The sequence below is a fragment of the Chiloscyllium plagiosum genome, unplaced genomic scaffold, assembly GCF_037043375.1.
Source record: "Chiloscyllium plagiosum isolate Xiang-an unplaced genomic scaffold, Cpla_swu_hap1 HiC_scaffold_45, whole genome shotgun sequence".
Classification (NCBI taxonomy): Eukaryota; Metazoa; Chordata; class Chondrichthyes; order Orectolobiformes; family Hemiscylliidae; genus Chiloscyllium; species Chiloscyllium plagiosum.
In genome coordinates this window covers 22,980,077-23,005,435 of record NW_028270183.1, presented here as the reverse complement: position 1 = coordinate 23,005,435, position 25,359 = coordinate 22,980,077, and the positions used below count along the sequence as shown (strand labels likewise).

The 25,359-nt window shown below is 44.5% G+C and overlaps 1 protein-coding gene across 1 annotated transcript in view; it reads right to left on the bottom strand.

Moving 5' to 3' along the window:
* The window catches only part of LOC122552172 (protein Niban 1-like), a 72,445-nt gene that overhangs the window by 39,207 nt on the left and 7,879 nt on the right, over positions 1-25,359 (bottom strand). The window contains exons 3-7 of the mRNA XM_087983233.1: positions 22,696-22,827; positions 22,067-22,181; positions 19,366-19,533; positions 17,096-17,211; positions 7,055-7,159 (exon numbers count right to left, since the gene is read on the bottom strand). Of these exons, the coding sequence (XP_087839359.1) occupies positions 7,055-7,159; positions 17,096-17,211; positions 19,366-19,533; positions 22,067-22,181; positions 22,696-22,827 (636 nt within the window). The remainder of the gene's footprint in view (positions 1-7,054; positions 7,160-17,095; positions 17,212-19,365; positions 19,534-22,066; positions 22,182-22,695; positions 22,828-25,359) is intronic.

The following is a 25,359-nucleotide window of genomic DNA, read 5'->3' as shown; positions in this document are numbered from 1 at the left end:
TCAGAGAGTATAGCTTTAAACTGTTCAATCTCTCTTTATACAACAAACCCCTCATCTCTGGGATCAATCTAGTGAGAACGTTCTCTGAATTGCCTCCAATGCCATTACACCTTTCCTCAAATAAGGGGACCAAAACTGTGCACAATACTCCAGATGTGTGTAGTACGTGTGCTAAGGCTTCTGTATCTTCTGCCTGACGGAAGAGGTTGTAGGAGATCATTACTGGGTTGCAGTGAGTCCTTGATGATGTTAGCAGCCTTTACATGGCAATGAGCCATGTAAACAAAGTCCATGGATGGAAGATTGGCTTCCGTGATGTTCTATCTTTTCTTACAGTCCTGGGCAGAGCAGTTGCCATACTAGGCCGTTATGCACCCAGAGAGTATGCTTTCTGTGGTGCATCTGTAAAAGTTGGTGATGATACTTAAGGACATGCCAAATTTCCTGAGCCACTGCAGGGAGAAGAGGCGTTGCTGTGCCTTCTTGACCATCGTATAAAGAGACATTGAACAGTTTAAAGCTATACTCTCTGAATTTAGAAGAATGAGGGAAGATGAAATTGAGGTATTCAAGATGATAAAAGGTATGGATAAACTAGATGTGGAACGAATGCTACCTCTTGCGGAGAATCCTAGGATGAGAGGTCATAGTCTTAGGATAATATTAAAACAGAAGTGAGAAGAAACAACTTTTCCCAAAGGGTTCTGAATCTGTGGAATTTGCTACCCCAAAGTGCAGTGGATGCTGGGACAGTGAGTAAATTTAAGGAGGAGTGAGATAGATTTTTAATTGGTAATGGGTTGAAGGGCTATGAGAAGGGGGGAAATGAGGGTGAGGTGCATATCAGTCATGATCGAATGGCAGAGTAGACTCGATGGGCTGAATGGCCTAATTCTGCTCCTATATCCTACGAACCTATGAACCAATGAAAATTTGCAGATGATACAAAACTTGGGAGAAAGTCTGGTGGAATGGGTGGACAAGTGGCAGATTTAACTCAATGTAGAAAAATGCAAAGAGATTAATTTTGACGGCAAGAATGTGAAGTTATGATAAAAAATAAAAGGCATGATTCTAAAGAGGCTAAGAGTGACCTGGTTGTCTATGTGCATAAGTCACGGGAGATTGACAATGTATTTAATAAAGAACTAAATGGCACAGACACAAAATAAGTGGAAGCAGATTTAACATTGAGTTGAGGAGGAACTTGTTCACTGTGGAATCCCCTGCCCAGTGAAGCAATTGATGCTACCTTGTTGAATGTTTTAAAAGCAAAGATAGATTTTTGAACAGTAAAGGAATTAAGGATTATGATGAGCGGGTGGGGAAGTGGAGCTGAGGCCATGAAAAGGTCTTATTGATAGGCCGAGCAGGCTCGATGACCTACTCCTGCTTCTATTTCTTATGTTCAAGAATACCCTTAACATTCATAAACAGCTGCATAGAGTACAAAAGCAAGGAAGTTATGTAAAGTTTATATTGACAGTGGCTTGACCTTGGCTGGAATATTGCAATTCAGTTTTGGGGCATCACACTTCAGGAATGATGTGAAGGCATTAGAGAGAGAATGCAGAAGAGATTTGTGAAAGTAGCTCCAGGGATCAGGAACTTCAGTTATGTGGACTGAATGAAAAAGTTGGTACGGCTTTCCTTGGAGAAGAGGCGAATTTGATACAGGTATTCAAAATTATGAGTGGTCTGGACAAGGTAGATTGAGATAAACAGTTCCTAATGGTGAAAGGATTGAGAAGGAGAAGATACAGGTTTAAGATAATTGCCTAAAGAATTAATGGTGACCCGAGGAGAGGCTTTCTCATGCAGCAAGTGTTTGGGATCTGCCTGAGAGTGTGGCAGGTTCAACTGAGGCATTAGAAAGAAATTGGATTTTATCAAAAAAAAGAGTAGTGGCAGGGTTATAGGAACAAAGGGCAGCCAGACAAATCATTCATTTAGTGAGCCATTACAGGCAAGCTGGGCTGATAGTCTCTTCATGGCCTGTGTCCAAACTGTGGTCTACCACACTCCTCTATTTCGATGCTAAACCAACCAGCTTGTCTATAATAATTACAGTGGCATGCTTACCAACATCAATGCGGGCCAGGACTGGGTATTTGGTGAAACATGTGAAGTTTCCCACATGCGTTTTAAAATCTTTTCCTGATCTTGAACCATGGCTCAGTTTTCTCAGCACAGTGCCAACCAGCACCTAGAGTGTCTTTCCCTAAATATATCCTCACTTGGTCCCTGTCATTATCTTGACTAGGTCATAAAACAATCACTCATAACAAGAAACTGAAACATAAGGTAGGATTTGAACGAATACCTCCAGAGAGGTTGTAACCTAGACTCAGGCTCTCAGACCATTGGGCCACACTACTCAATGACCCATTATGTGTCTCCAAATATCAAAATCTTTCCCTCAGGTTTCTCCAATTTGTTCCTCATCCTGGCTTAGTAGCCCACCACCCCCTGCAGAGGGGCCAATTGTCCACAACTTTACGTGACCACATTGTTTTGGAGGTGGTTTGCCCACATCTTTACCCCCAAGGTTGCTGTCATATATTTTTGACATCAGTCTTTCCACACGTGCAGTACAGAGATATCCTTGTAAACAGTGGTCAGCACTGCTGTCTCATAGTGCCAGGGACCTGGGTTCAATTCCATCCTTGGGCAACTGGTCTTTATGGAGTTGCACATTCTCCACGTGTCTGTGTGGGTTTTCTCCCACAGTTCAAATATGTGCAGGCCAGGTGGATTGGCCATGTTAAATTGCCTGAAATGTCCAGGGATGTGTAGGTTTGTTGCATTAACCATGCGAGATGCTGGGTTACTGGAACAGGGTGGGACTAGGTGGGATGCTCTTTAGTGACTTGGTGAGCTGAATGGCTTGTTTCGGCACTGTAGGGATTCTATTCTAACACCAAACTGCCATGGTGATATTTTTGGGCTGGGCCAACTGGGGGATTACAGGGGGAGGGGTGTTCATTGTCAAAAATAGAGTCACAAATATTGCACCTGTAAAACAGTATCGATCTCATGAGCAATTGGAAGTGTAATGGACAGCAAAGAAAGTTACCTCAGAGTACGATGACCTTGATCACATCAGCCAATGGGCCTAGGAGTGGCAGATAGAGTTTAATTTAGATAAATGTGAGGTGCTGCATTTTGGAAAGGCAAATCAGGGCAGGATACATACACTTAATGGTAAGGTCCTGGGGAGTGTTGCTGAACAAAGAGACTTTGGAGTGCAGGTTCATAGCTTCTTGAAAGTAGAGTCTCAGGTAGATAAGATAATGAAGAAGACATTCTGTATGCTTTCCTTTATTGGTCAGAGCACTGAGTGGAGGAGTTGGAACGTCATTTTATGGTTGTACAGGACATTAGTTGGGCTACTTTTGGAATACTGCATTCAATTCTGGTCTCCCTGATATAGGAAAAATGTTGCAAAACTTAAAAGGGTTCAGAAAAGATTTACAAGGATGTTGCCGGAGTGGAAGCTATAGGGAGAGACTGATTAGACTGAGGCTGTTTTCCCTGGAGGATATGAGGCTGAGGGGTGACCTTATAGAGATTTATAAAATCAAGATAAAATCATAGATACGGTTAATAGACACCCCTTTTTCTCTGAGGTAGAGAAATCCAAAACTAGAGGGCATAGGTTTTAAGGTGAGAAGGGAAAGATTTAAAAGAAACCTAAGGGGCAACATTTTCAAACAGAAGATGGTTCAGGAAATGAGCCACCAGAGGAAGTGGTGGAGGCTAGCACAATTATAGCATTTAAAAAGCATCTGGATGGGTATGTGAATAGCAAGGGTTGAGAGGGATATGACCAAGTGCTGCCAAATAGGACTAGATTAGGTTAGGATATATGATCGGCATGGATGAGTTAGACTGAAAGGTCTGTTTTTGTGCTGAATGACTCTATGATTCTAAGTAAAATGATCTTTAATAGTCATATTTTGCACAGTTGTGTAGCCAAATGAACATTTGCTTGAGGTACAATTAGTCTCACATTTCGATCTGTAGATGACTCATCAGGCTGGATTATTTATGTTCTCACATAGTCATAGAGTCATATACCACAGCAACAGACCCTTCTGTCCAACCAGTTCATGCTGAACATTAATCCCAGACTAAACTACTCCCACGAGCTTGCGCTTCGTCCATATTCCTCCAAACTTTTCCAGTTCATGAACATATACAGATGTCTTTCAGATGTTATAATTGTACCTGCAACCACCACTTTCTCTGCCAGCTCATTCCATAAATATACCTCCCTTTGTGTGAAAAAGTTAGCCCTTAGGTTCCTTTAAATCTTTCCCCTCTCACCTTAAACCTATGCCATCCAGTTTTGACTCCCCTGTCCTGGGGAAAAAGACCTTGGTTATTTACCCTATCCATGCCCTTCATTATTTTATAAACTGCAATAGGGTTACCCCTCAGAGAGGCAGCATGCAATTTTCTCTGGTGCATGTGAGACTTTCTCGTTCAGTTAGTGCCATAGGGGCTAGAGTACAGTATAATCTCCCAGAATCACATTTTAATTCAATTAAGTTTCCTAGGGGACTTTTTTTTCCCTTTAAAGGATTATCCATTATTAATTTGGCCTTACTTGTCTTTATAAGTTCTTAAAGTAGTGTGAAGGGAATCATAGAATCACACAGCACAGAAAACAGACACTTTGGCCCAATCAGTCCATGCCAACCATATTTCCAAACTGAACTTGTACCCCTGCCTGCACTTAGCCCATCTCCCTCCAAACCTTTCCTCATCATGAACGTATCCAAATGTCTTTTAAACGTTCCAACTGTACCTGCATCCACCACTTCATCTGGAAGTTCATACCACACATGAACCACTCTCTGTGTAAAAATGTTGCCCCTCACATCGACATGGTGACTCACTGCGTGGGTTTCCTCCGGTTTCGTCCCACAGTCCAAAGATGTGCAGGTTTGGTGGATTGGCCATGCTAAATTGTGTCCAGGGATATGAAGGGTTACAGGGATGGGGTAGGGGGCATGGGTCTGGGTGGGATGCTCTTCGGAGGGTCAGTGTGGACTTGATGGGGTGAATGGCCTGCTTTCACACTGTAGGGATTCTATGAAATGCAAGTCCTTCTTTCTTTACTTTGGCGAGAGACTATCTGAACTGGTCAGCTCCTTAGCTGGATTCAATAATTGGATTTGGAATTCAATCACAGGCAATAACTGCCTTAGAACATTGGCACATCACAGTGAATCCCAGAAAAGCGATTTTATCCAACAGGTTTCATTATTTTCTTATGCTTTAACTGAGTCATGAAATGAAGGGAATAACTGCTGCGGCAGCACAGCTAAGGACATAATCGAATGAGAAATCTGAAACATGATCCACTCGGCAAAGAGGAAAGGAAATTTTGTGAACTGTGTGGAATGCAGTAGAAGCTAAGTTCCTCAGCCTTTTGGGAAAATAAACTGAACACGTGGCAAAATAGAGTTGCGACAGAAAAGAGCAGAGGAGACTGACAAGAGCTGGCAATGGAAAAGAAGTTCAGTAATTTCAGGCAGATGTCTGAACCACTCATCAGCAAGTTTCACAACAGAGGCTAAAGGGGCGTGGAAAACAGGGGAGAGTTGGAAAAGGTGCAAAAAGGAAGCCCAAGGACAGAAAGAGAGTGGGACTGATACACTGAGGCAAAGAGAAAGAGCACACACAGGAATAGGACAGACAGGGAGAGAGTGACAGGGCAAAAAGGGAGGCAATTGAGATAGAGAAAGACATTGGTGGCTAGAAAGGAAGAGGTGACATGGTGGTTCGTGGTTAGCACTCCTGCCTCACAGCACCAGAGACCTGGCTTTGATTCTGGTGAACGTCTGTGTGGAGTTTGCATATTCTCCCCATGTCTGTGTGGATTTCCTCCGGATGCTCAGGTTTCTTCCCACAGTCCAAAGATGTGTAAATTAGGAAGTATTGGCCATGCTAAATTGCTCACAGTGTCCAGGAATGTGCAGGCTAGGTGGATTATCCATGGGAAATGCAGTTACAGGGTTGGAGTGGCAGGGGCGGGGATGTGGTGGTGGTGGGGACCTGGGTGGCTCGGTCTTTGGATGGTTGGTGTACTTGATGGGCTGAATAGCCTGCTTCCTCACTGTAGAGATTGAGACATGGGACTAGAGAGAGCGAGATATTGGGCAATAGAGGAGACAGCATAGAGTGAGAGAGGCATAGGGCGAAAGAGAGAGATGGAAGCTCAGTGACGGATAAAAACAGGGAGATATAGAGAGAATCAAGCACTAAAAGAATAAGGGACAGAGACAGTGATGAAAGGGGAAATATTGAGTGAGAGAGGAGCATAGAAGGAGGGAAAAAAGGACAGAGACACAGAAGGACATGAAAAAAAATGGTGACTGAGAGAAAGGGGAACAGGGGACAGACAGGAAAACAAAAATACAGTGAAGGAGAGAGTTAGAGAATGTCTCATGAACAGAGCATAGACAGTGAGAAAGAAACACTCACAATAAATGAGAAAGACACAGAGACAAAGAGAGAGGGCCACGACAAAATAAGTGAGTGAAAAGGGACTGAAGAGGTTGCATTATGGATTCCTAATCCAGAAACTCAGGCTCGTGACCTGGAGTCTGAATGGGGCAGATGGCAAAATTTCAATTCAATTAAAATCTGGAATGAAAAGCAATCTAATGTAGCCATTATTATAAAGACCCGTTTGTTTCCCACCCCCTTCAAGAAGGAATTCTGCCATCTTTACATGGCCTGGCCTGCATGTTACTCCAGACCCACAGCAATGTGGTCAACTCTTAACTGTGTCTAATAAGTTCAGAAAGGACAATAAATGCTAGATCAGCCTACAGTCCCCACAGGTTAAAAAAGATAGATTGGGCATAGGCAGAAACAGAACGAGAGGAGAAATGGGTTTGACAGCATCGAGTGAAAGTAAGATAGAAAAAGGAGGTTTGGGTAGATGGAGAGACTTGAGGGTACAGAGATAACAAAGGACACAGAGCTGTAAAAACTGCAGAGAGTTTTTATTTTAACCTGTCGCTCAGGTAGTACTCACTTTCAGCCAGGTCTGTTTGCGTTTACTCTCTGGCCCTCGGATATGAGGAAGGAGCTGAGATTCCAACACAGGACACAAGTCCTCCATCACCATGTTACTCAGGATCTGGAGAGAGGTCAAAAAACAAATTGACAAATGGAATGAGCATCACATTGAGGCAGTTTACACTTTGCTTCCCTGCACTGAAGCTGGACAAGTCATTTGGTATGACAGCACGCTGAGCAGGGCACAGTGAAATGTTCTGGGATATGTTTGCCTGCTGTACACTGCCATCAAAAATAGGTCATAAAGTCATATTCACACAGCACGGAAACAGACCCTTCTGCCCAACTCGTCCATGCCGACCAGTTATCCTAAATTAATCTAGTCCCATTAGCCAGCATTTGGTCCATATCCTTCTGAACTCTTCCTATTCATGTTGCTATCCAAATGCCTTTGAAATGTTGTAATTGTACCACCCTCTACTACTTCCTCTGGCAGCTCATTCCATACATGCACTACCCTCTATGTGAAAAAGTTACCCTCAGGTCCTTTTTAGATCTTTCCCCTCTCACCTTAAACCTATGCCCTCTAGTTTTGGACTCCCCTCCCCTGGGAAAAAGACCTTGGCTATTCATCGTATTCATGTCCTTCGCTATTTTATAAATCTCTGTAAGGTCATCACTCAGACTCCGACCCTCCAGGGAAAATAGTCCCAGCCTCTCCCCATCCTTCTAAATCTTTTCTGCGCCCTCTCAAGTTGAATAACATCCTTCCTCTAGAAGGGTGACCAGAATTGTATGCAGTATTTTAAAAGTGGCCTAACCAATGTGGAGTACTGCCGGAACATGGTGTCCCAACTCCTATATTCAATGCACTGACCGATGAAGACAAGCGTACAAACACCTTCTTCACTACCCTGTCTACCTATGACTCCACTTTCAAGGAACCATGCACCTTCACCCCTTGGTCTCTTTGTTCGGCAGCACTCCCAGGACCTTACCATTTAATGTATAAGTCCTGCCTTGATTTGCCTTACCAAATGCAACACCTCATATTTACCTAAATTAAACTCCATCTGCCCATTTGATCAAGGTCCAGTTGTACTCTGCGATAACCTTCTTCACTGTCTACTACACCACCAATTTTGATATCATCTGCAAACTTACTAACCATACCTCTTACAGTCACATCCCAATCATTTATATTAATGACAAAATGTAGTGGACCCAGCATTAATCCTTGTGGTACACCACTGAACTCAAGCCTCACACAAGAGATTGCCAAGCTGCTTAGTAGGACAGAAAAACTCATGTATTTTCTGCATAGTTTATATCTAAGAGAAGGAGTCCATAAATAGACTCCAAAGAAGGTTAAACAGCTGCCCCACCCAGTTTACAGCAGAGAGCCACCTATTGGACATAAATACCATCACTGGACATTGAGCTATTATACCTAACCCAGTTCTTTGGTCACTGAAAGCAAGAAAGGTTTGAAATCACAGCAAGTCAGGCAGTATCCATGGAGAATGGACAAGCTAATGTTTTGACTCTAGGTGACCTTTGGTCACTACTCACTAGAGCTGTCTTGTGTGAACTGGAGATGAAGGACTTGTGGCAATGTCTTTGGCTTTGTAATTGAGAACTACATTCTAGAGTAATTGGTTCAAATCCCACAATGGCAGATGGTTGGTGAAATAACTCCACAAGATGCCAGTATCCTGTCACTGAGTCACCCTATATTTGCATGTGGAGAATCCTTTACACTGAGCCAGCTCTCAGAGTGAGCAGGATGTCTGACACTTGTGATGATGCTGTCATTTTAAAGAGTTTATTTTGTCCTTGGTTTTTTTTGAAGCGAGGTCAGAAAGGCAGAGGTGTTGAAGGGTCTAGTTTAACAATGGGAGTGGCCAGTTCTCCCAGTTCAGGCTTTTTTTAGTTTGTTTTAGCTGTAGCAGTCACTAGATGTATGAGTCCAGGGGAGTTGCAAGCTTCAGTAAAGAAGGGCAGCACGGTGGCACAATGGTTAGCACTGCTGCCTCACAGTACCAGAGACCCAGGTTCAGTTCCAGCCTCAGGCAACTATCTGTGTGGAGTTTGCACATTCTCCCTGGGTTTGCTCCGGTTTCCTCCCACAGTCCAAAAAAAATGTGCAGGTCAGGTGAATTGGCCATGCTAAATTGCCCATAGTGTTAGGTGAAGGGGTAAATGTAGGGGAATGGGTCTGGGTGGGTTACTCTTCGGACGGTTGGTATGGACTTGTTGGGCCGAAGGGCCTGTTTCCACACTGTAAGTAATCTAATCTAATTCCTCTGACTTTCTTCTGAAATCTCTCTCTGGATGTTGTTCTCTCCTGCCTGTAAGAATCCATGTTTGAATTTACCTTTTTGACAAAGGGTCTGTTTATGGGATGTTACTGAATTAGAACAATTAATTAGTAACAGTTACTGTATTGGGTCAATTAAGTTTTCCAATAGTTAAGCTATTCTAAATTCTGCTTTCTTTTATTCATATTTCAACTGCAGTGTTTAAATAAATTCTGTTTGCTTAGAGCTGAGTGGTTTGACCAGCTGTATCACAGCTGGAACACCCACTTCGTATCTGCCTTTAACATAGGAAAAGGTTAGGGTCCAGGCTACCCTCTTAAAATACTTTGAGAGGGTCTGGCCTGGTCTATATCACACTCTTGTTTATATCTGTCAGCCATGGCTCCCCGATTGGACCAGGTCAACAGCCCAATCAGGGAACTCATATTCTATGATAGTCACCTGGCTGACCTTCTTACAATCACCACATCTCTCCCTGACAAAGTCCAGGGGTCTGTTCTTTTTCTTGTTGCCTGTTCTGGTGCATTTTTTCACTAAGTCTGGTTCCTTGGCCTCAGATACAAGCGGCGTCTACCAGACTGTAGCCTGTCTCTGGCACCTGGGGCATCTCGGAAGAAAATTGTCCTCTTCTTCAGACGGTAAAGACGTTGAGGCTGTGACATCCACTGTGTCCATCTCAGACTTGAGGTTTCTTTGATGCTAGACAGATGGGGAGAACCATAGGTTCCGTCAGCCTGTCTAGCTATTCTTAAGGGCCCAGTATATTTTGATTCTGTCCCATTTGTGAGGTTGCAGCTTTCATGTGGTCCACATACTTGTTCAGGACCACCTGACGAACTGAACTTATACTTCACAGGACCTGGCCTTGCATTGACTATGCCTCTTACCCATGCAGGGCCATTTGTGTGGTTTCTACAGCAAACTTTGTCCTCTGAAGTAAATTGTCTCTCTTCCCTAGAGGAATATTGTGTCAAGAATTGGCGTTCCTGATTCCATTTAACCCCTCCACCTCTACCTCGCCAAGGTCCAGATTTAACCTAGTGTGGAGTCTTCTCCCCCATTAGCAACTCTGCTGGACCCATCCTTGTAATTGCTTTACGTTGGTCTGATAATCAAACAGGAACTGGGACAGTTTGGTCTCTGGTGAAGCTGTTGAAAAGAGTGATGCTGGAAAACACAGCCAGTCAGGCAACATCCAAGGACATTTGAGGCATAAGCCCTTCATGCGGAGAGTGGAGGGAAGGAGGCTGAGAGATAAATAGGAGGGTGGGGATGGGACTGAAGGGAAGGTAGCTGTGAAGGTGATAGGTTACTGTGTTGTTCAGCACCACACGTTTCAACTCTGATCTCCAGTATCTGCCATCCTCACTTTTCCTATCCAGTGAAGCTATAGGCTGTTTCTTTTAGCCTGGCTTCAAACTTTGGACTGCTCTTTCTGCCAAACCATTGGATAATGGATGGTATGGAATTGTCCATATATGCTAAATTTCATTTGACTTTAAGAAATACTCAAATTTCCTGCTGGTAAATGATGGCCTGTTGTCTGTGATCAGCACTTCCGGAAGACTGTGTACTGCAAAAGATATTTGCAGTTTTTCTATTGTCATCGCCATTTTTGACAAATGAACTCTATCTGGGTCCAGCCATTCTGAGTGGGCATCCACAATGGCTAAGAACATTGAGCGCATGAAAGGTAGTCGATGTATAACCGAGTCCGGATTTACCCGGCCATTTCCACAAATGTAGGGGAACTGCCGGGGGTAATTTTCCCTTTGTTGGCACTCTGGGCACTGCCACATCAATGCAGCTATGTCTGCATCCGATCCTCTCCACCAGCCTTAACTTCTTGCCACCCTTTTGGAACCCCCTGGATGACCCTAGTGGAATTCAGCCAGCATCTGGCTGAATTCCTTTTCTTGGGATAATAACTCTTGCTCCCCATAACAGAGTACTGTCCTCTACAGTGAGCTGGTCTCACTGGATTTCAGAAAGGTTTCAATTCTGATTGTGATGACCCTTTTGTTTTCCCCGTCACTACTAGCTGTTTTACTTTTGCTAGGATCAGATCATTTTGTGTCCACTGTTGGATATTGTCAGCGGTGACTAGAAGGGTGTCCGGATAGTTTAAAACCAGAAGGCCTGTCACCAGTGGGGTGTCACAAGGATCAGTGCTGGGTCCACCAATTTTAGTCATTTATATAAACAATTTGGATGTGAGCATAAGAGTTATAGTTAGCAAGTTTGTAGATGACACCAAAATTGGAGGTGTAGTGGACAGCGAAAAAGGTTGCCTCAGATTACAACAGGATCTTGATCAGATGGGCCAATGGGCTGAGGAATGGCAGATGGAGTTTAATTTAGATAAATGCGAGGTGCTGCATTTTGGGAAAGCAAATCTTAACAAGACTTATACACTTAATGGTAAGGTCCTTTGTTGAGCAAATGTTGCTGAACAAAGAGACCTTGGAGTGCAGGTTCATAGCTCCTTGAAAATAGAGTCGCAGATAGATAAGACTGTGAAGAAGGCGTTTGGTATGCTTTCCTTTATTGGTCAGAGTATTGAGTACAGGAGCTGGGAGGTCATGTTGTGGCTGTACAGGGCATTGGTTATTGCGTGCAATATTGGTTATTTTGGAATATTGCATGCAATTCTGGTCTCCTTCCTATCGGAAGGATGTTGTAAAACTTGAAAGGGTTCAGAAAGATTTACAAGGATGTTGCCAGGGTTGGAGGATTTGAGATATAGGGAGAGGTTGAATAGGCTGGGGCTGTTTTCCCTGGAGCGCGGAGGCTGAAGGTGACCTTATAGAAGTTTATAAAATTATGAGTGGTATGGATATGGTAAACAAGGTCTTTTCCCTGGGTGGGGGAGTTGAGAACTAGAGGGCATAGGTTTAAGGTGAGAGGGGAAAGATATAAAAGAGACCTAAGGGGCACCTTTTTCATGCAGATGGTGGCGTATGTGTGGAATGAGCTGCCAGAGCAGCCTGGTGGAGGCTGATACAGTTGCAACATTTAAAAAGCATCTGGATGGGTTTATCAATAGGAAGGGTTTGGAGGGATATGGGCTGGGTGCTGCCAGGTCAAACTAGATTGGGTTGGGATATTTGGTCGTCATGGACGAGTTGGACCGAGGGGTCTGTTTCCATGCTGTACATCTCTATGACTCTATTAGCAGCACCATCACTGGTGTATCTGCCAGTGGGAGACAGCTCAAGGCATCCACATTTACTACCTGGTCTCCTTGATGGTGTTCCAACTTGCAATTGTATGCACTTTGAATGAAAACCCCTCACTGAATTCAGCCTGAAGTCTTGTCCTCTTTGAGTAAGCCTCTTTGATAAACAGGCATTTGCGATCTGTTACAATTACAAATTTATGTTCATAAAGGTATTGGTGAAACTTACTCACTGCCAAATCTTCCTTCTGTATCTGAACATATTTACGCTCTGCATCAGTCAAAGTCTGAGAAGTATGCACTATTGGGTGTTCCTTTCCATTGGACCATCTGTGAGCCGACACTACCTCAGTGCCATTAGGGAAGGCATTACATTTTGCTTGAGATTGTAACTGCTTTGTCACTTCTCTAAAAGTTACATCTTGGCTACAAGGTAATTTCCAAGAGGATGTAAGGGTGCCAGAATGGAGGCCAGTTTCTGTATGAACACTCCACCAATCCAAGAACAGATGAACGTTCCTGTACAGATGTGGTAACCGGGGCATGTTTGATCTCCTTCACTTTATCTTCCAAAGGGTGTAACCCGGTTTTGTCAACTAAGTAGCCCAAGCAGATACTTGGGGTGTCTGTAACACACATCTTTCCATTCTAAGATGTACACCTGCCTGGGAGAAATGCCTAAGAACTACGTTCAAGTTCTCTAAGTGCTCTTTATTGGTCTTCCCTGTTATTAGCACATCACATGGTGTCGTCGGGTAGAATGAACTCCATCATCTGCTGAAAAATGGCACAGGCTGATGATAGGAGAAAGTGAGGTCTGCAGATGCTGGAGATCAGAGCTGGAAATGTGTTGCTGGAAAAGCGCAGCAGGTCAGGCAGCATCCAGGGAACAGGAGAATCGACGTTTCGGGCATAAGCCCTTCTTCAGGCTGATGATACCCCAAGTGGCAGTCTTGTATATTGGTTCAAACCCTTATGGGTATTAATTATTGCATACTTCTAGGAATCCTCATCTAACTGCAACTGCAGTTGTACATGGCACATTTCCAGCTTTGTGAAGGATAGCCATCCCTGCCAGCTTTGTGTAGAAATCCTCTACGTGACAGATCAGGTGTTTATCCAGCTGCAAAAAGCGGTTTACCTTTTGTTTAAAATCCCCACAAAGGTGAGCTGATCTATTGAGCTTCGCAGTTGGTACGACCAGTGCTCCCATTCCGCAAACTGATGATTTGATGATTCCTTCATTTCCCAGTCTTCTGCCTCTGCTTTTGCCCGTAAGGTAAACGGCACTGGGCGGGCTTTACAGAATCATGGAATTGCTTCCTGGTCAACATGGAAGGTGGTCTTAGCTCCTCTGATAGTCCCTAGACCTTCCTGAAAATCTTCCGGGTAATTAATTAGGACTTCACTCAGGCCATCTTCTGATTGAGAAATGTTGAGCTACTGAGGTGAATTTTCCTCAACCAATTTCGCCCTGTCAAACTTGGGCCCAAGCCTTATTGTACCACAACTAGTAAATGCCCCAACTGCTTCTCTTAAGAGACTACAACCAAAGTTGTACCCATAATCTGTCAAGGTTCCCTGCTGTAGGTTCTCAATCTGGCCGAGCTTTTGAGCGATCATAAGGATTAGAGTCCAGAGTGAATGTTAGTAAAGACTGATCTGCGATCACTGATATAGCCACACTGGTATTGACTTCCATTAGAACCAGGTGATCATTTAACCAGAAGTTTATTTTAATTGGTTCTGATTTGGAAGTCTCTAAGCCACCGTGGGCACAGTGGTTAGCACTACTGCCTCACAGCGCCAGAGACCCGGGTTCAGTTCCCGCCTCAGGCGACTGACTGTGTGGAGTTTGCACGTTCTCCGCGTGTCTGCGTGGGTTTCCTCCGGGTGCTCCGGTTTCCTCCCACAGTCCAAAGATGTGCAGGTCAGGTGAATTGGCCATGCTAAATTGCCCATAGTGTTAGGTAAGGGGTAAATGTAGGGGTATGGGTGGGTTGCGCTTTGGCGGGGCGATGTGGACTTGTTGGGCCGAAGGGCCTGTTTCCACACTGTAAGTAATCTAATCTAATCTAATCTAATCTAATAAGCAATTCCCACCTCAGGCAACAGTCTGTGTGGAGTTTGCACATTCTCCCCGTGTCTGCCGGGTTTCCTCCGGGTGCTCCGGTTTCCTCCCACAGTACAAAAATGTGCAGCTCAGGTGAATTGGTCATGCTAAATTGCCCATAATGTTAGATGCATTAGTCAGGGGTGAATGTAAGGGAATGGGTCTGGGTGGGTTGCTCTTTGGAGGGTCGGTGTGGACTTGTGGGGCCGAAGGGCCTGTTTCCACACTGTAGGGAATCTAATCTAATCTAATCAATTTAACTGTTCCAAGCCAGATGTAGTTGGGCTTTCCAGGGTGTGCACTCTCATGGATATCAGTCAATGGACTCAGGCCCAGCAGGAGTCCTTTGCACTCTTGAGTCTGCATACCAGCAGCAATTACAATGGCCTACTGGCCTGGGTTCTGAACAGAATTTCAACCATTTGGCCGAGGCTTGGCTTTGTTTCGGGGTTTTGCCTTGGCCTGACCAGGATCCTGATCAGGATATATCCGGAGTGAAGCTATGCAATTGCCTTCACTCAAGTGGTGTTCCCCAGGCTGAGTCAGACTGGTAAAGGTCTCCACTTCCATCGGCTTACCCTGAACTCATAATGCTTTCACTTGCTGCATTTTCCAATGATGAAGCCAGTTGTCGTGCCTAGTTGAGCTTCAGCTGGTAGGCGCTTTTGCATTGGTACATCATTAATCCCTGAAGATTCCTGAAGAAGGGCTTATGCCCGAAACATCGATTCTCCTGTTCCCTGGATGCTGCCTGACCTGCTGCGCTTTTCCAGCAACACATTTTCAGCACATCATTAATCCCACACATCAAACGGTCTCTTAGCATCTCATTAGCCATCTTAACATAGTCAAAAGATCCTAATCTTCGACAGCAGGATCTAATGAATCAAGCCTCCAAATAACAGTATGATGTCAGAAATGCTTACCCCAACTCCAATAACTGTTGCGAGAAAATTTCTTCAGGAGCATTTTTTTTTTACTCTCATTGACACTGAAATAACTTCAGTATCCCGCCACCAAGTCACTCTTTATTTGCACGAGGACATCCTTAACACTCATCCAGCTCCCTCAAAGCCTGCTCTCAGAATGAACAGAACCTCTGAAACTCCTGTTTCTATCTATCAGTCAGAGCTCCCTGATTGAACTAGATTAACAGCCCGAATCAAGGAACTCATATTCTATGAGGTGCACCTGGCTGACCTTGTTACAATTACTAAAGTTGAAACTTGAGTTCAGTATAAATATGAGTAAAAAAACAAAAAAAAAACAGTGAATACTGTAAATCAGAAACAAAAACAGAAATTGCTGGAAAAACTCAGCAGGTCTGGCAGCATCTATGGAGAGAAATCAGAGTTAACATTTCAGTTTGAGTGATCCTTCCTCAGAACTGGCAGTTTACTCTAATGCCCCTTATGGGAGGAAATCTGCTGTCGTTACCAGAGTCTGGCCTACATGTGACCACTCCACCCCTCAGTAATTTGGGTGACTGCTCACTGCCCTCTGGTGGGCAATTAGGGATGAGCAACAAAAGCAGCAGCAAATCATTGCGATAAATGGGAAAAGAGAGCTATCTGAAATAATTTTATCTTTCTCCCCTTCTGTCCAGAAGATGTATACTGATTTCACAGTGAGCACAGTTTCTTCTTTCAGTGTCAACCATGGCTCAGTGGTGAGCACTCATTGCTGAATCAGAAAATTATTTAAATTTTACTCCATAAAACAGGCCACAACGTGTAACGAAGGCTGACTGAAGGCACAGCTTCAAAGTCCCATCTGCTGTGCAATCTCTGAACAGATTGATGAGCAATGCCAGCCAGACTCCAGTGTCATTGTCCAAAGTGCTGTCTTCCTTTTAAAGACTCAAAATCCACAAGCATTCAAGAAAAAAACACTCCTGCAAAATCATCTACAATAGATTTGGTACGGTGATGTAGGGATGACTAGAAAGCATCTCCCCTGCTGAAAGTGCTGAAATCTTAAATGGCTGGTGTTCCAGAGGAAGACAAGGAACAGGTCAACAGGATGATAATCGTTTTGTTCAGTCACCTGAATATTCAAGACGTGTGATTCTCAGTAAATGTCATCCTTCAGTATGGAGACATCCAATAAATAACAAGGCTGAAGTCCTGCCTGCTCTCTCAGCTGGATGTTGAAGATCCCATATCAACCTTTGAAGAAGAACCCTGAATTCCCTCCAATGCCTTAGCCACTATTGGTCCTAAACCGAACCTCCATAAAGCTGCAGGTCTATCACTTTGCTGTGTGTGTGAGCTTACTGCACTAAACTGATCACTGTGCCTGTCACAAAATGAAGTATTGAATTTACTGAAAAATGCTTTGGGGAATCCTGAGGCCATGCAAGTTGCTATACAAGTGAAAACTTTTCTCTCACAGCAGTCACAGATGCCAATGTGAAGATAGTTGAAAATTGGTCGATAACATTACCTCTGTCTCTGAACCGAAATACAAGTCACAGACTCCGTACTGTCCTTTCTGCATCCTGCATACTCGCACGGCTTCCAGGAACGCCCGAACTTCAAAAGAATCCTTTCTGAAGAGCACTATGATGAAAATAGCACCGTCATATCGTCAAATTGTGCAAACTATGATCTATTTTTATAGCTATGTATCACACAAGCACTGCTAAAGTTCCCTCTAAATAGACTGCAGGATTAGATACAGAGTAAAGCTCCTTCTACACTGTCCCCATCAAACACTCCCAGGACAAGGACAGCACGGGATTAGATATAGAGTAAAGCTTCCTCTACACTGCTGCCCCTTCCCCCTCCCATCAAACACCCCTCAGGACATGGATAGCACAGGATTAGATACTGAGTAAAGCTTCCTCTACATTGTACCCCCATCAAACACCCTCACCCCCTAGTACAGGGGCAGCATGGGTTTGAAAAAGAGTAAAGTTACTTCTACACTGTACTCCCATCAAACTGTCCCAGGACAGGGACAACACGGGGTTAAATATGGAGTAAAGCTACCTCTACACTGTCTCCAACAAAACCTCCCAGAACAGGGGCAGCATGGGGCTAGATATAGAGTTAAAGCTTTCTCTACATTTCTCCCATCAAATACTCCCAGGACAGGGACAGCAAAGCATTGGATACAAAGTAAAGCTACCTCTACATTGTTAAAAATCACACAACACCAGGTTATAGTCCAACAGGTTTAACTGGAAGCACACTAGCTTTTGGAGCGACGCTCCTTCATCAGGTGATAATGGAGGGCTCGATCGTAACACAGAATCTATAGCAAAAATTTGCAGTGTGATGTAACTGAAATTATACATTGAAAAATTGATTGTCTTGTTAAGCCTTTAAGCTTGTTAAGCTCAAAAACTGCATGAATTTATGTAAAACTCTGTTATCTCACTTTTTAGATTAGAATCAATCTAAACATCATGGCATAGACATAGAACACAGGGGGCTAATACCTTCAACACATTGTCTAGCTATCACCATTGTTAACAGCTAACCCGAGAATGCAACTTTTAAAAAAAGATTTTGTGATTTACACATGAAAGAAGTGAAACTATCACTGTATTCTAACAGATGAAAGGCTTAACAAGACAATCAATTTTTCAATGTATAATTTCAGTTACATCACACTGCAAATTTTTGCTATAAATTCTGTGTTACGATCGAGCCCTCCACTATCACCTGATGAAGGAGCGTCGCTCCAAAAGCTAGTGTGCTTCCAATTAAACCTGTTGGACTATAACCTGGTGTTGTGTGATTTTTAACTTTGTACACCCCAGTCCAACACCGGCATCTCCAAATCATACCTCTACATTGTCCTCATCAAACATTCCCAGGACAGGGAACTGCAAGTGGTTAGATACAGAGTAAAGATCCCTCTATACTGTCCTCATCAAACACTCCCAGGACATGTCTCCGGTTGACCCTCTGACTGTGTTTGGGGTAAACTGATATTTGTCCTGCTGCTACTTGAATCTCCTTTCATCAGGTTTCTGAGGAGTTGAGGGAGATGCCTTTCCCACCCCCTCACTGCAGCCTGGGTTTAAACCTGGACAGATCCTGAGGTGCTGCTGAACCATGTGGCCCTTGTCATTGGGAGTGGGCTGTGGGTTTAATGCACAGAGGTTGAAGGATCAGAGCTGCAATGCTCATATAAGGGGAAACTGGTGTGAAAGAATGTGAGAGAAAAAGTCAGGTTACTACACGGATTGGAGGAGCTGATCTAAAATGGGAGGAAGCTCTCGCAGATCATAAACACTGAATAGAATAGATGGGTCAAATGGCCTGTTTCAGTGCTGGAAACACAGCTACATTGTATTGCCAACACCAAAACAGAGCTAGTAACATTGGCTATTCCAGCCTCAGACAGACAATTCTGTAGACTCATCCCTGAGTCTGCTTCTTAAAAAAAAATAACTTATTTTTCTAATCAAACTGTTTAGTGGTGTTATTACAGATCTCTGAACTGGCAGGACTTGAACAAGAGCCTCTTGGTCCAGTGGTAGAGACTACACCACAAGAGAGCCTTCCTGAGTCTGCTTCCTAAAGGGCTCAGGTGTTGAGTTCCAGTTGGGCAGGCCATTGCCTGTGACCAAGGGAACTCATCGAGTCCCACAAGGACATTAATACGTGATTCCACTTGGACATATGAGACACGCATTACAGTGTAAAACCCACTTCAGGGAAGCGAGTTGGCAATGTGTCGGATGTTGCTAAGGTTTGTACCAGTGTTGAGGTGGCGAATTCCATCAGCGAGGAGTGCCCTCCAGTAGCGAAGGTCATCTGCAGTGTGGAAGCAGAGAATGAGGTGTGGGCGATAGGGGTGCCACAGGAACAGAGGGTGATCCGTCGGGCAGTTTGTGTACTGTTCCTTCCAGTAATTATCTGCGACACCTAAAGAGGGAACAGCCAACAAAAAAGGTCTGCATTTAGATAGCGCCTCTTGTAAATTAAAGCAACCTGAAGGTCTTATTGAGTGTTCGTGTTGAAGGGCAGACCTACAACGGCCCATACTGATCAGGGCCCTGAGTTATATATAGACCAGAGTGGATGATGACTTATTTTCACAAAACATGTAGTGTGGACCGGTTAAGTTTTAACAACTATCCCAGCTAAATGCTGCAGACGTCAGATGTCTGCCAGAGGCATTTTGAATACCCAGCAGGTCAGGGGGATAGAGAAATGCAGCAAGTTAACTGGCCGGGAATGTCACCGACCGGAAACATCTACACTATTTTTCTATCCACCAATGTTGCCAGGCCTGCTAAGGATTTGCTGTTTGATTTCCACCCCGTTGTTCGGCACTAGAATTCCAATCCTCAGACTGTAACACTGCAATTTAAAGTGGTGACTGAGCCAGTAACATAACTACTGCATTGCCAGGAAGCGACAGTAGTCACTGCTGCTTGCTGAGTGTCTGATATATACACAAACTTTGGGGATGTACCCCTTACACAGACCAAGTACCTACTCCTGACTCAACTCCTCTAGTCATGAGGAACATAGAGTTTATGGGACTCCTCCTCTGAAGACTGCACAGTATGAATCACAACTTTGAGTATAGGAATTGGGACATTATATTGTGGTTGTACAGGACGCTGGTGAGGCCGCTTTTGGAGCACTGTATGCAGTTCTGGTCATTTCTGCTGTACGAAGGATATTTTTAAATTGGAGAGGGTTCAGACAAGACTTATCAGGATGTTGCCAGGAATGGAGAGTTTGAGTTACAAGGAGAGGCTGGACAGGGACTTTTTCACTTGAGCGTGGGAGGTTGAGGGGTGACCCTATAGAGATTTATAAAATCATGAGGGGTATAGATAAGATGAGTGGCAGGTGTCTTTTCCCTAGGATGGCGGATTTCAAGACTAGGGGCCATATTTTTAAGGTGAGAGGTTACAGATTTTAAAAAAGACACGAGGGGCAACATTTTTATTCCGAGAGTGGTTCGCATGTGGAATCAACTTCCAGAGGAAGTGATGAATGCGGATACAGTTGCAATGTTTAAAAGACATTTTAGATAAGTACATGAATAAGAAATGTTTGGAGGAATATGGGCCAATCACAGGCAGGCGAAACTAGCTTAGTTTGGGATTATGGTCGGCTTGGACTGGTTGGACCAAAGGGTCTGTTTCCACGCTGTATGACTCTGTGACTTTATAAATTATAATCACATATCCAGTACACTTACAAAGAAATATTCTTGGGATGTGGGCATTGTTGGTCTGTCTCTAACTGACCTTAAGGAGGTGCTGGTGTGCTGCCCTTCTTGAAGTCACAGTATACTTTTATTTTTCTTTCTATTCATTCACAGAATGTAGGCATCAGTGGCCAAGCCAGCATTTATTGCCCATCCCTAATTGCCCAGAGGGCAGTTAACATTGTTGTGGGTCTGGAGTCACATGTAGGTCAGACCAAGTAAGGAAGGTGGTTTCCATTCCTAAAGGACATTAGTGAACTAGATGGGTTTTTCCAACAATTGACAATGCATTAATGGTCACCATTAGATTCCTAATCCCAGATTTTTAAAAAAAATTGAATTCAAACTCCACCTTCTGCCAAGACAGGATTCAAACCTGGGTCCCCAGAACATTACCTTATTCTGGATTATAGTCGAACAATAATAACACAAAGCCATTGCCTACCCCATTTGGCTACCTACAGTGCCATTAGGGAGGGAATTCCAGGATTTTAAACCAGCGACAGTGAAGGAACAGCGATATATTTCCAAGTCAGGTTAGTAAGAATCTTGGAATTGAATCTGAGTGGGTGGAGTTCCCACGTACCTGCTGCCCTTGTCCCTCTAGATGCCCTGGGAGGTCCTGCAGATGGTACACACTGCTGCAACAGTGATGGGGGCAGTGAGGGTGGCTTGCATTTTGTGCCTTACACTGTTCTGGAATCATCTGAACATCTCTCCCCTGACCCCTTACAGCTGCACCAAGAAGGCCCATTATTCCTTACCCCCATCCTCACCATTCCAGAGGAGACGGTGACATAGCAGTATCCTGTCTTGACAAGTACTCCAGAGGCCCAAGCTGATATGCTGGGAATATGGGTTCAAATTCAAAGATGGCACCAAGCGGAATTTAAACTCAATTAATTAAAAACATGAAGCCAGTCTCAAAAATTATCACCTGGTGCTGTTTTAGAAACCTATCTGGTTCAATAATCCCCTTTAGGGGTAGAAATCTACTGTCTTTATCCAGTCTGACCTACATGTGACTCCAGATCTGCTAAATGCAAGTGACTGCTCTTTGACAACAAGCCCCTCAGTACAAGGGTCATAAATGTTAGTTCATGAAACATCCCATGAGCAAAGGATCCTGGGATGGACAATTGGTGGGCTCACACTCTGTGACTGATAACGAGACTAAATTGTGAGGTGTAATTAGCTCCATGGCCCTCACCAGCCATTCCACACCCTCACCATTGAAGTGTGGCCAGGTCCGTTGGAGGATTTCAGTATATTCTGTTACTGAGGTCAGCACAACGAACCCTGATAGGAGCACGGTGTCTTCTGGTTTTAGTCCTCTCTGTTCAGCCTGGAATATATTGCAACAGAATGTTAGTAAAATAAACTTAACACCCTTCCAACATTGCAACAATACTCGCACGCAATGCGTGGTCAAATGAACATGGCACCCATTCTCTCGCCACCGACCCAGACACACAGTCCCCTCCCATCCCAGACATTCACTCCCCCAGCATCTCAGACTCACACTTCTTCAACATTCCAGACCCACACTCCCCCAACATCCCAGAAACATGCTCCCTTCCTGTCCCAGACTCACACTCCCCCCTTCATTCCAGACACACACTCCATCACACCAGACATATACTCCCCCACTCCCACTCCATTTCCAGAAACACATTCTCCCACCATTCCAGACAAAGATTCCCTTATCCTCCCAGACTCCTACTCTGCCATCATCCCAGAACAACACATACCCACCATTCCCAGACACACTCCCCCAGTGAAGACAGAAACATTCCCCTACCCAGAAAGACACACCCGCCAGCCAGGAAGACTCAAACTGTATGAATAAAGTTTCCCACCTCTTTCGTTTCAAAATACTCCAAGTGGTAGCTGGCCTTCATGACAAAGTATCTCTGTTTCCACTTCCTCCTGGTGTCCACGTGTTGCAGCATGTGTCCCTGGGCAATCACCTCTTCACTGGCCCTGCATTCCTGAGACGATAGAGTGATGAGTGAGGAGCTAGAAGGCTGCCAATGGAGGGGATATCTATTCTGGAAGTGTCACTGCATGGTGGGGGGCAGTGTCATGGAATTTGCACATTCTCCCTGTGTCTGCAAGGGTCTCCTTCAGGCCCAAGGATGTGCAGGTTATGAGGATTAGCCATGCTAAATTTCCCTATGGTGTCCAGGGATGTGCAGGCTCAGTGGGTTAGCCTTGGAAGTTATAGGGTAGGGGGATAGGTCTGGGTGTGATGCTCTTCAGATGGTTGGTGTGGACCAGTTGGGCTGAATGGCCTGTTTCACAACAGTAGGAATTCTATGATGATTCTATGGCACTGAGCGAGCAACCTAGATGGCTAGCCCAATGATTTGGGCATGGGGTGGGGGAGGGGTGTGAGATCACATTCCACCATGGGGGCTGGTGGCCCTTAAACCCTTGCATGAGTAAATCTCACAGATTAGTTCATTTTAATTGTTGTGGTAACAACCCATCTGGTACGGAAATCTGCTCTCCTTACCTGGTCTGACCAAAATAATTCGTCACCACCCTCTGAAAAGACTTGGCAAGTCACTCAGTTGAAAAGACGTTGGAAAAGGGGCAATAAATTCTGACCTTGCCAGTGATGTCCACATCTTATGGACTTCAGTAAGGCGTTCGACAAGGTTCCCCATGGGAGACCGGTTAGCAAGGTTAGATCTCACGGAATACAGGGAGAACTAGCCATTTGGATACAGAGGGCAGGCATGGTGGCTCAGTGGTTAGCACTGCTACCTCACAGTGCCAGAGACCTGGGTTCAATTCCCGCCTCGGGCAACTGTCTGTGTGGAGTTTGCATATTCTCCCCGTGTCTGCGTGGGTTTCCTCCGGGTGCTCCGGTTTCCTCCCACAGTCCAAAAATGTGCAGGTTAGGTGAATTGGCCATGCTAAATTGCCTGTAGTGTTAGGTGAAGGGGTAAATGTAGGGGAATGGGTCTGGGTGGGTTGCTCTTCGGAGGGTTGCTGTGGACTTGTTGGGCTGAAGGGCCTGTTTCTGCACTGTAAGTAATCTAATCTAATCAGAACTGGCTCAAAGGTAGAAGACAGAGGGTGGTGGTGGAGAGTTGCTTTTCAGACTGGAGGCCTGTGACCAGTGGAGTGCCACAAGGATCGGTGCTGGGTCCTCTACGTTTTGTCATTTACATAAATGATTTGGATGCGACCATAAGAGGTGCAGTTAGTAAGTTTGCAGATGGCACCAAAATTGGAGGTGTAGTGGACAGCGAAGAAGGTTACCTCAGATTACAACAAGATCTTGACCAGATGGGCCAATGGGCTGAGAAGTGGCAGATGGAGTTTAATTCAGATAAAATGTGAGGTGCTGCATTTTGGGAAAGCAAATCTTAGCAGGATTTATACACTTAATGGTAAGGTCCTAGGGAGTGTTGCTGAACAAAGAGACCATGGAGTGCAGGTTCATAGCTCCTTGAAAGTGGAGTTGCAGGTAGATAGGATAGTGAAAAAGGCATTTGGTATGCTTTCCTTAAATGGTCAGAGTATTGAGTACAGGAGTTGGGAGGTCATATTGCTGCTGTACAGGACATTGGTTAGGCCACTGTTGGAATATTGTGTGCAATTCTGGTCTCCTTCCTATCGGAAAGATGTTGTGAAACTTGAAAGGGTTCAGAAAAGACTAACAAGGATGTTGCCAGGGTTGGAGCATTTGAGCTACAGGGAGAGGCTGAACAGGCTGGTGCAGCTTTCCCTGGAGAGTTGGAAGTTGAGGGGTGACCTTATAGAGGTTTACAAAGTCATGAGGGGAATGGATAGGATAAATAGACAAAGTCTTTTCCCTGGGTTCAGGGGAGTCCAGAACTAGAGGGCATAGGTTTAGAGTGAGAGGGGAAAGATATAAAAGAGACCTAAGGGGCAACGTTTTCACGCAGAGGGTGGTACATGTATGGAATGAGCTGCCAGAGGATGTGGTGGAGGCTGGTACAATTGCAACATTTAAAAGACATTTGGATGGGTATATGAATAGGAAGGGTTTAGAGGGATATGGGCCGGGTGCTGGCAGGTGGGATTAGACTGAGTTGGGATATCTGGTCGGCATGGATGGGTAGGACCGAAGGGTCTGTTTCCACGCTGTACATCTCTATGACTCTGTGACTCCTCTGACAGAAAAATGCTCCCATGTCCTGGCATTATTTAGCTAACTCTTCCTTCCTTCTGATGCATTACCTTCCTACCCTGACTGGAAAATGAATTGTCTCATTGCCCATTGTATCCATTGATCTCCTCATTCCCAATTTATTTCTATTCAGTAAAGAGGAATCTTCAAATGATTTGGAAAAGAAAAAATGCAATCTTTATTTCAGTGGAGCCTTTCAAGTGAAAGCCTCAAGAATGGGTTGCCTATGGGTTCCTTCACAACGGCTATTCAAACAGAACCTTCAGGATTCAGTATTTATAGTCTCGGTGGCTGGCTTGTGACAGTGACACCAACAGTGTGGGTTCAATTTCTGCACTGACTGAGGGTCACCATG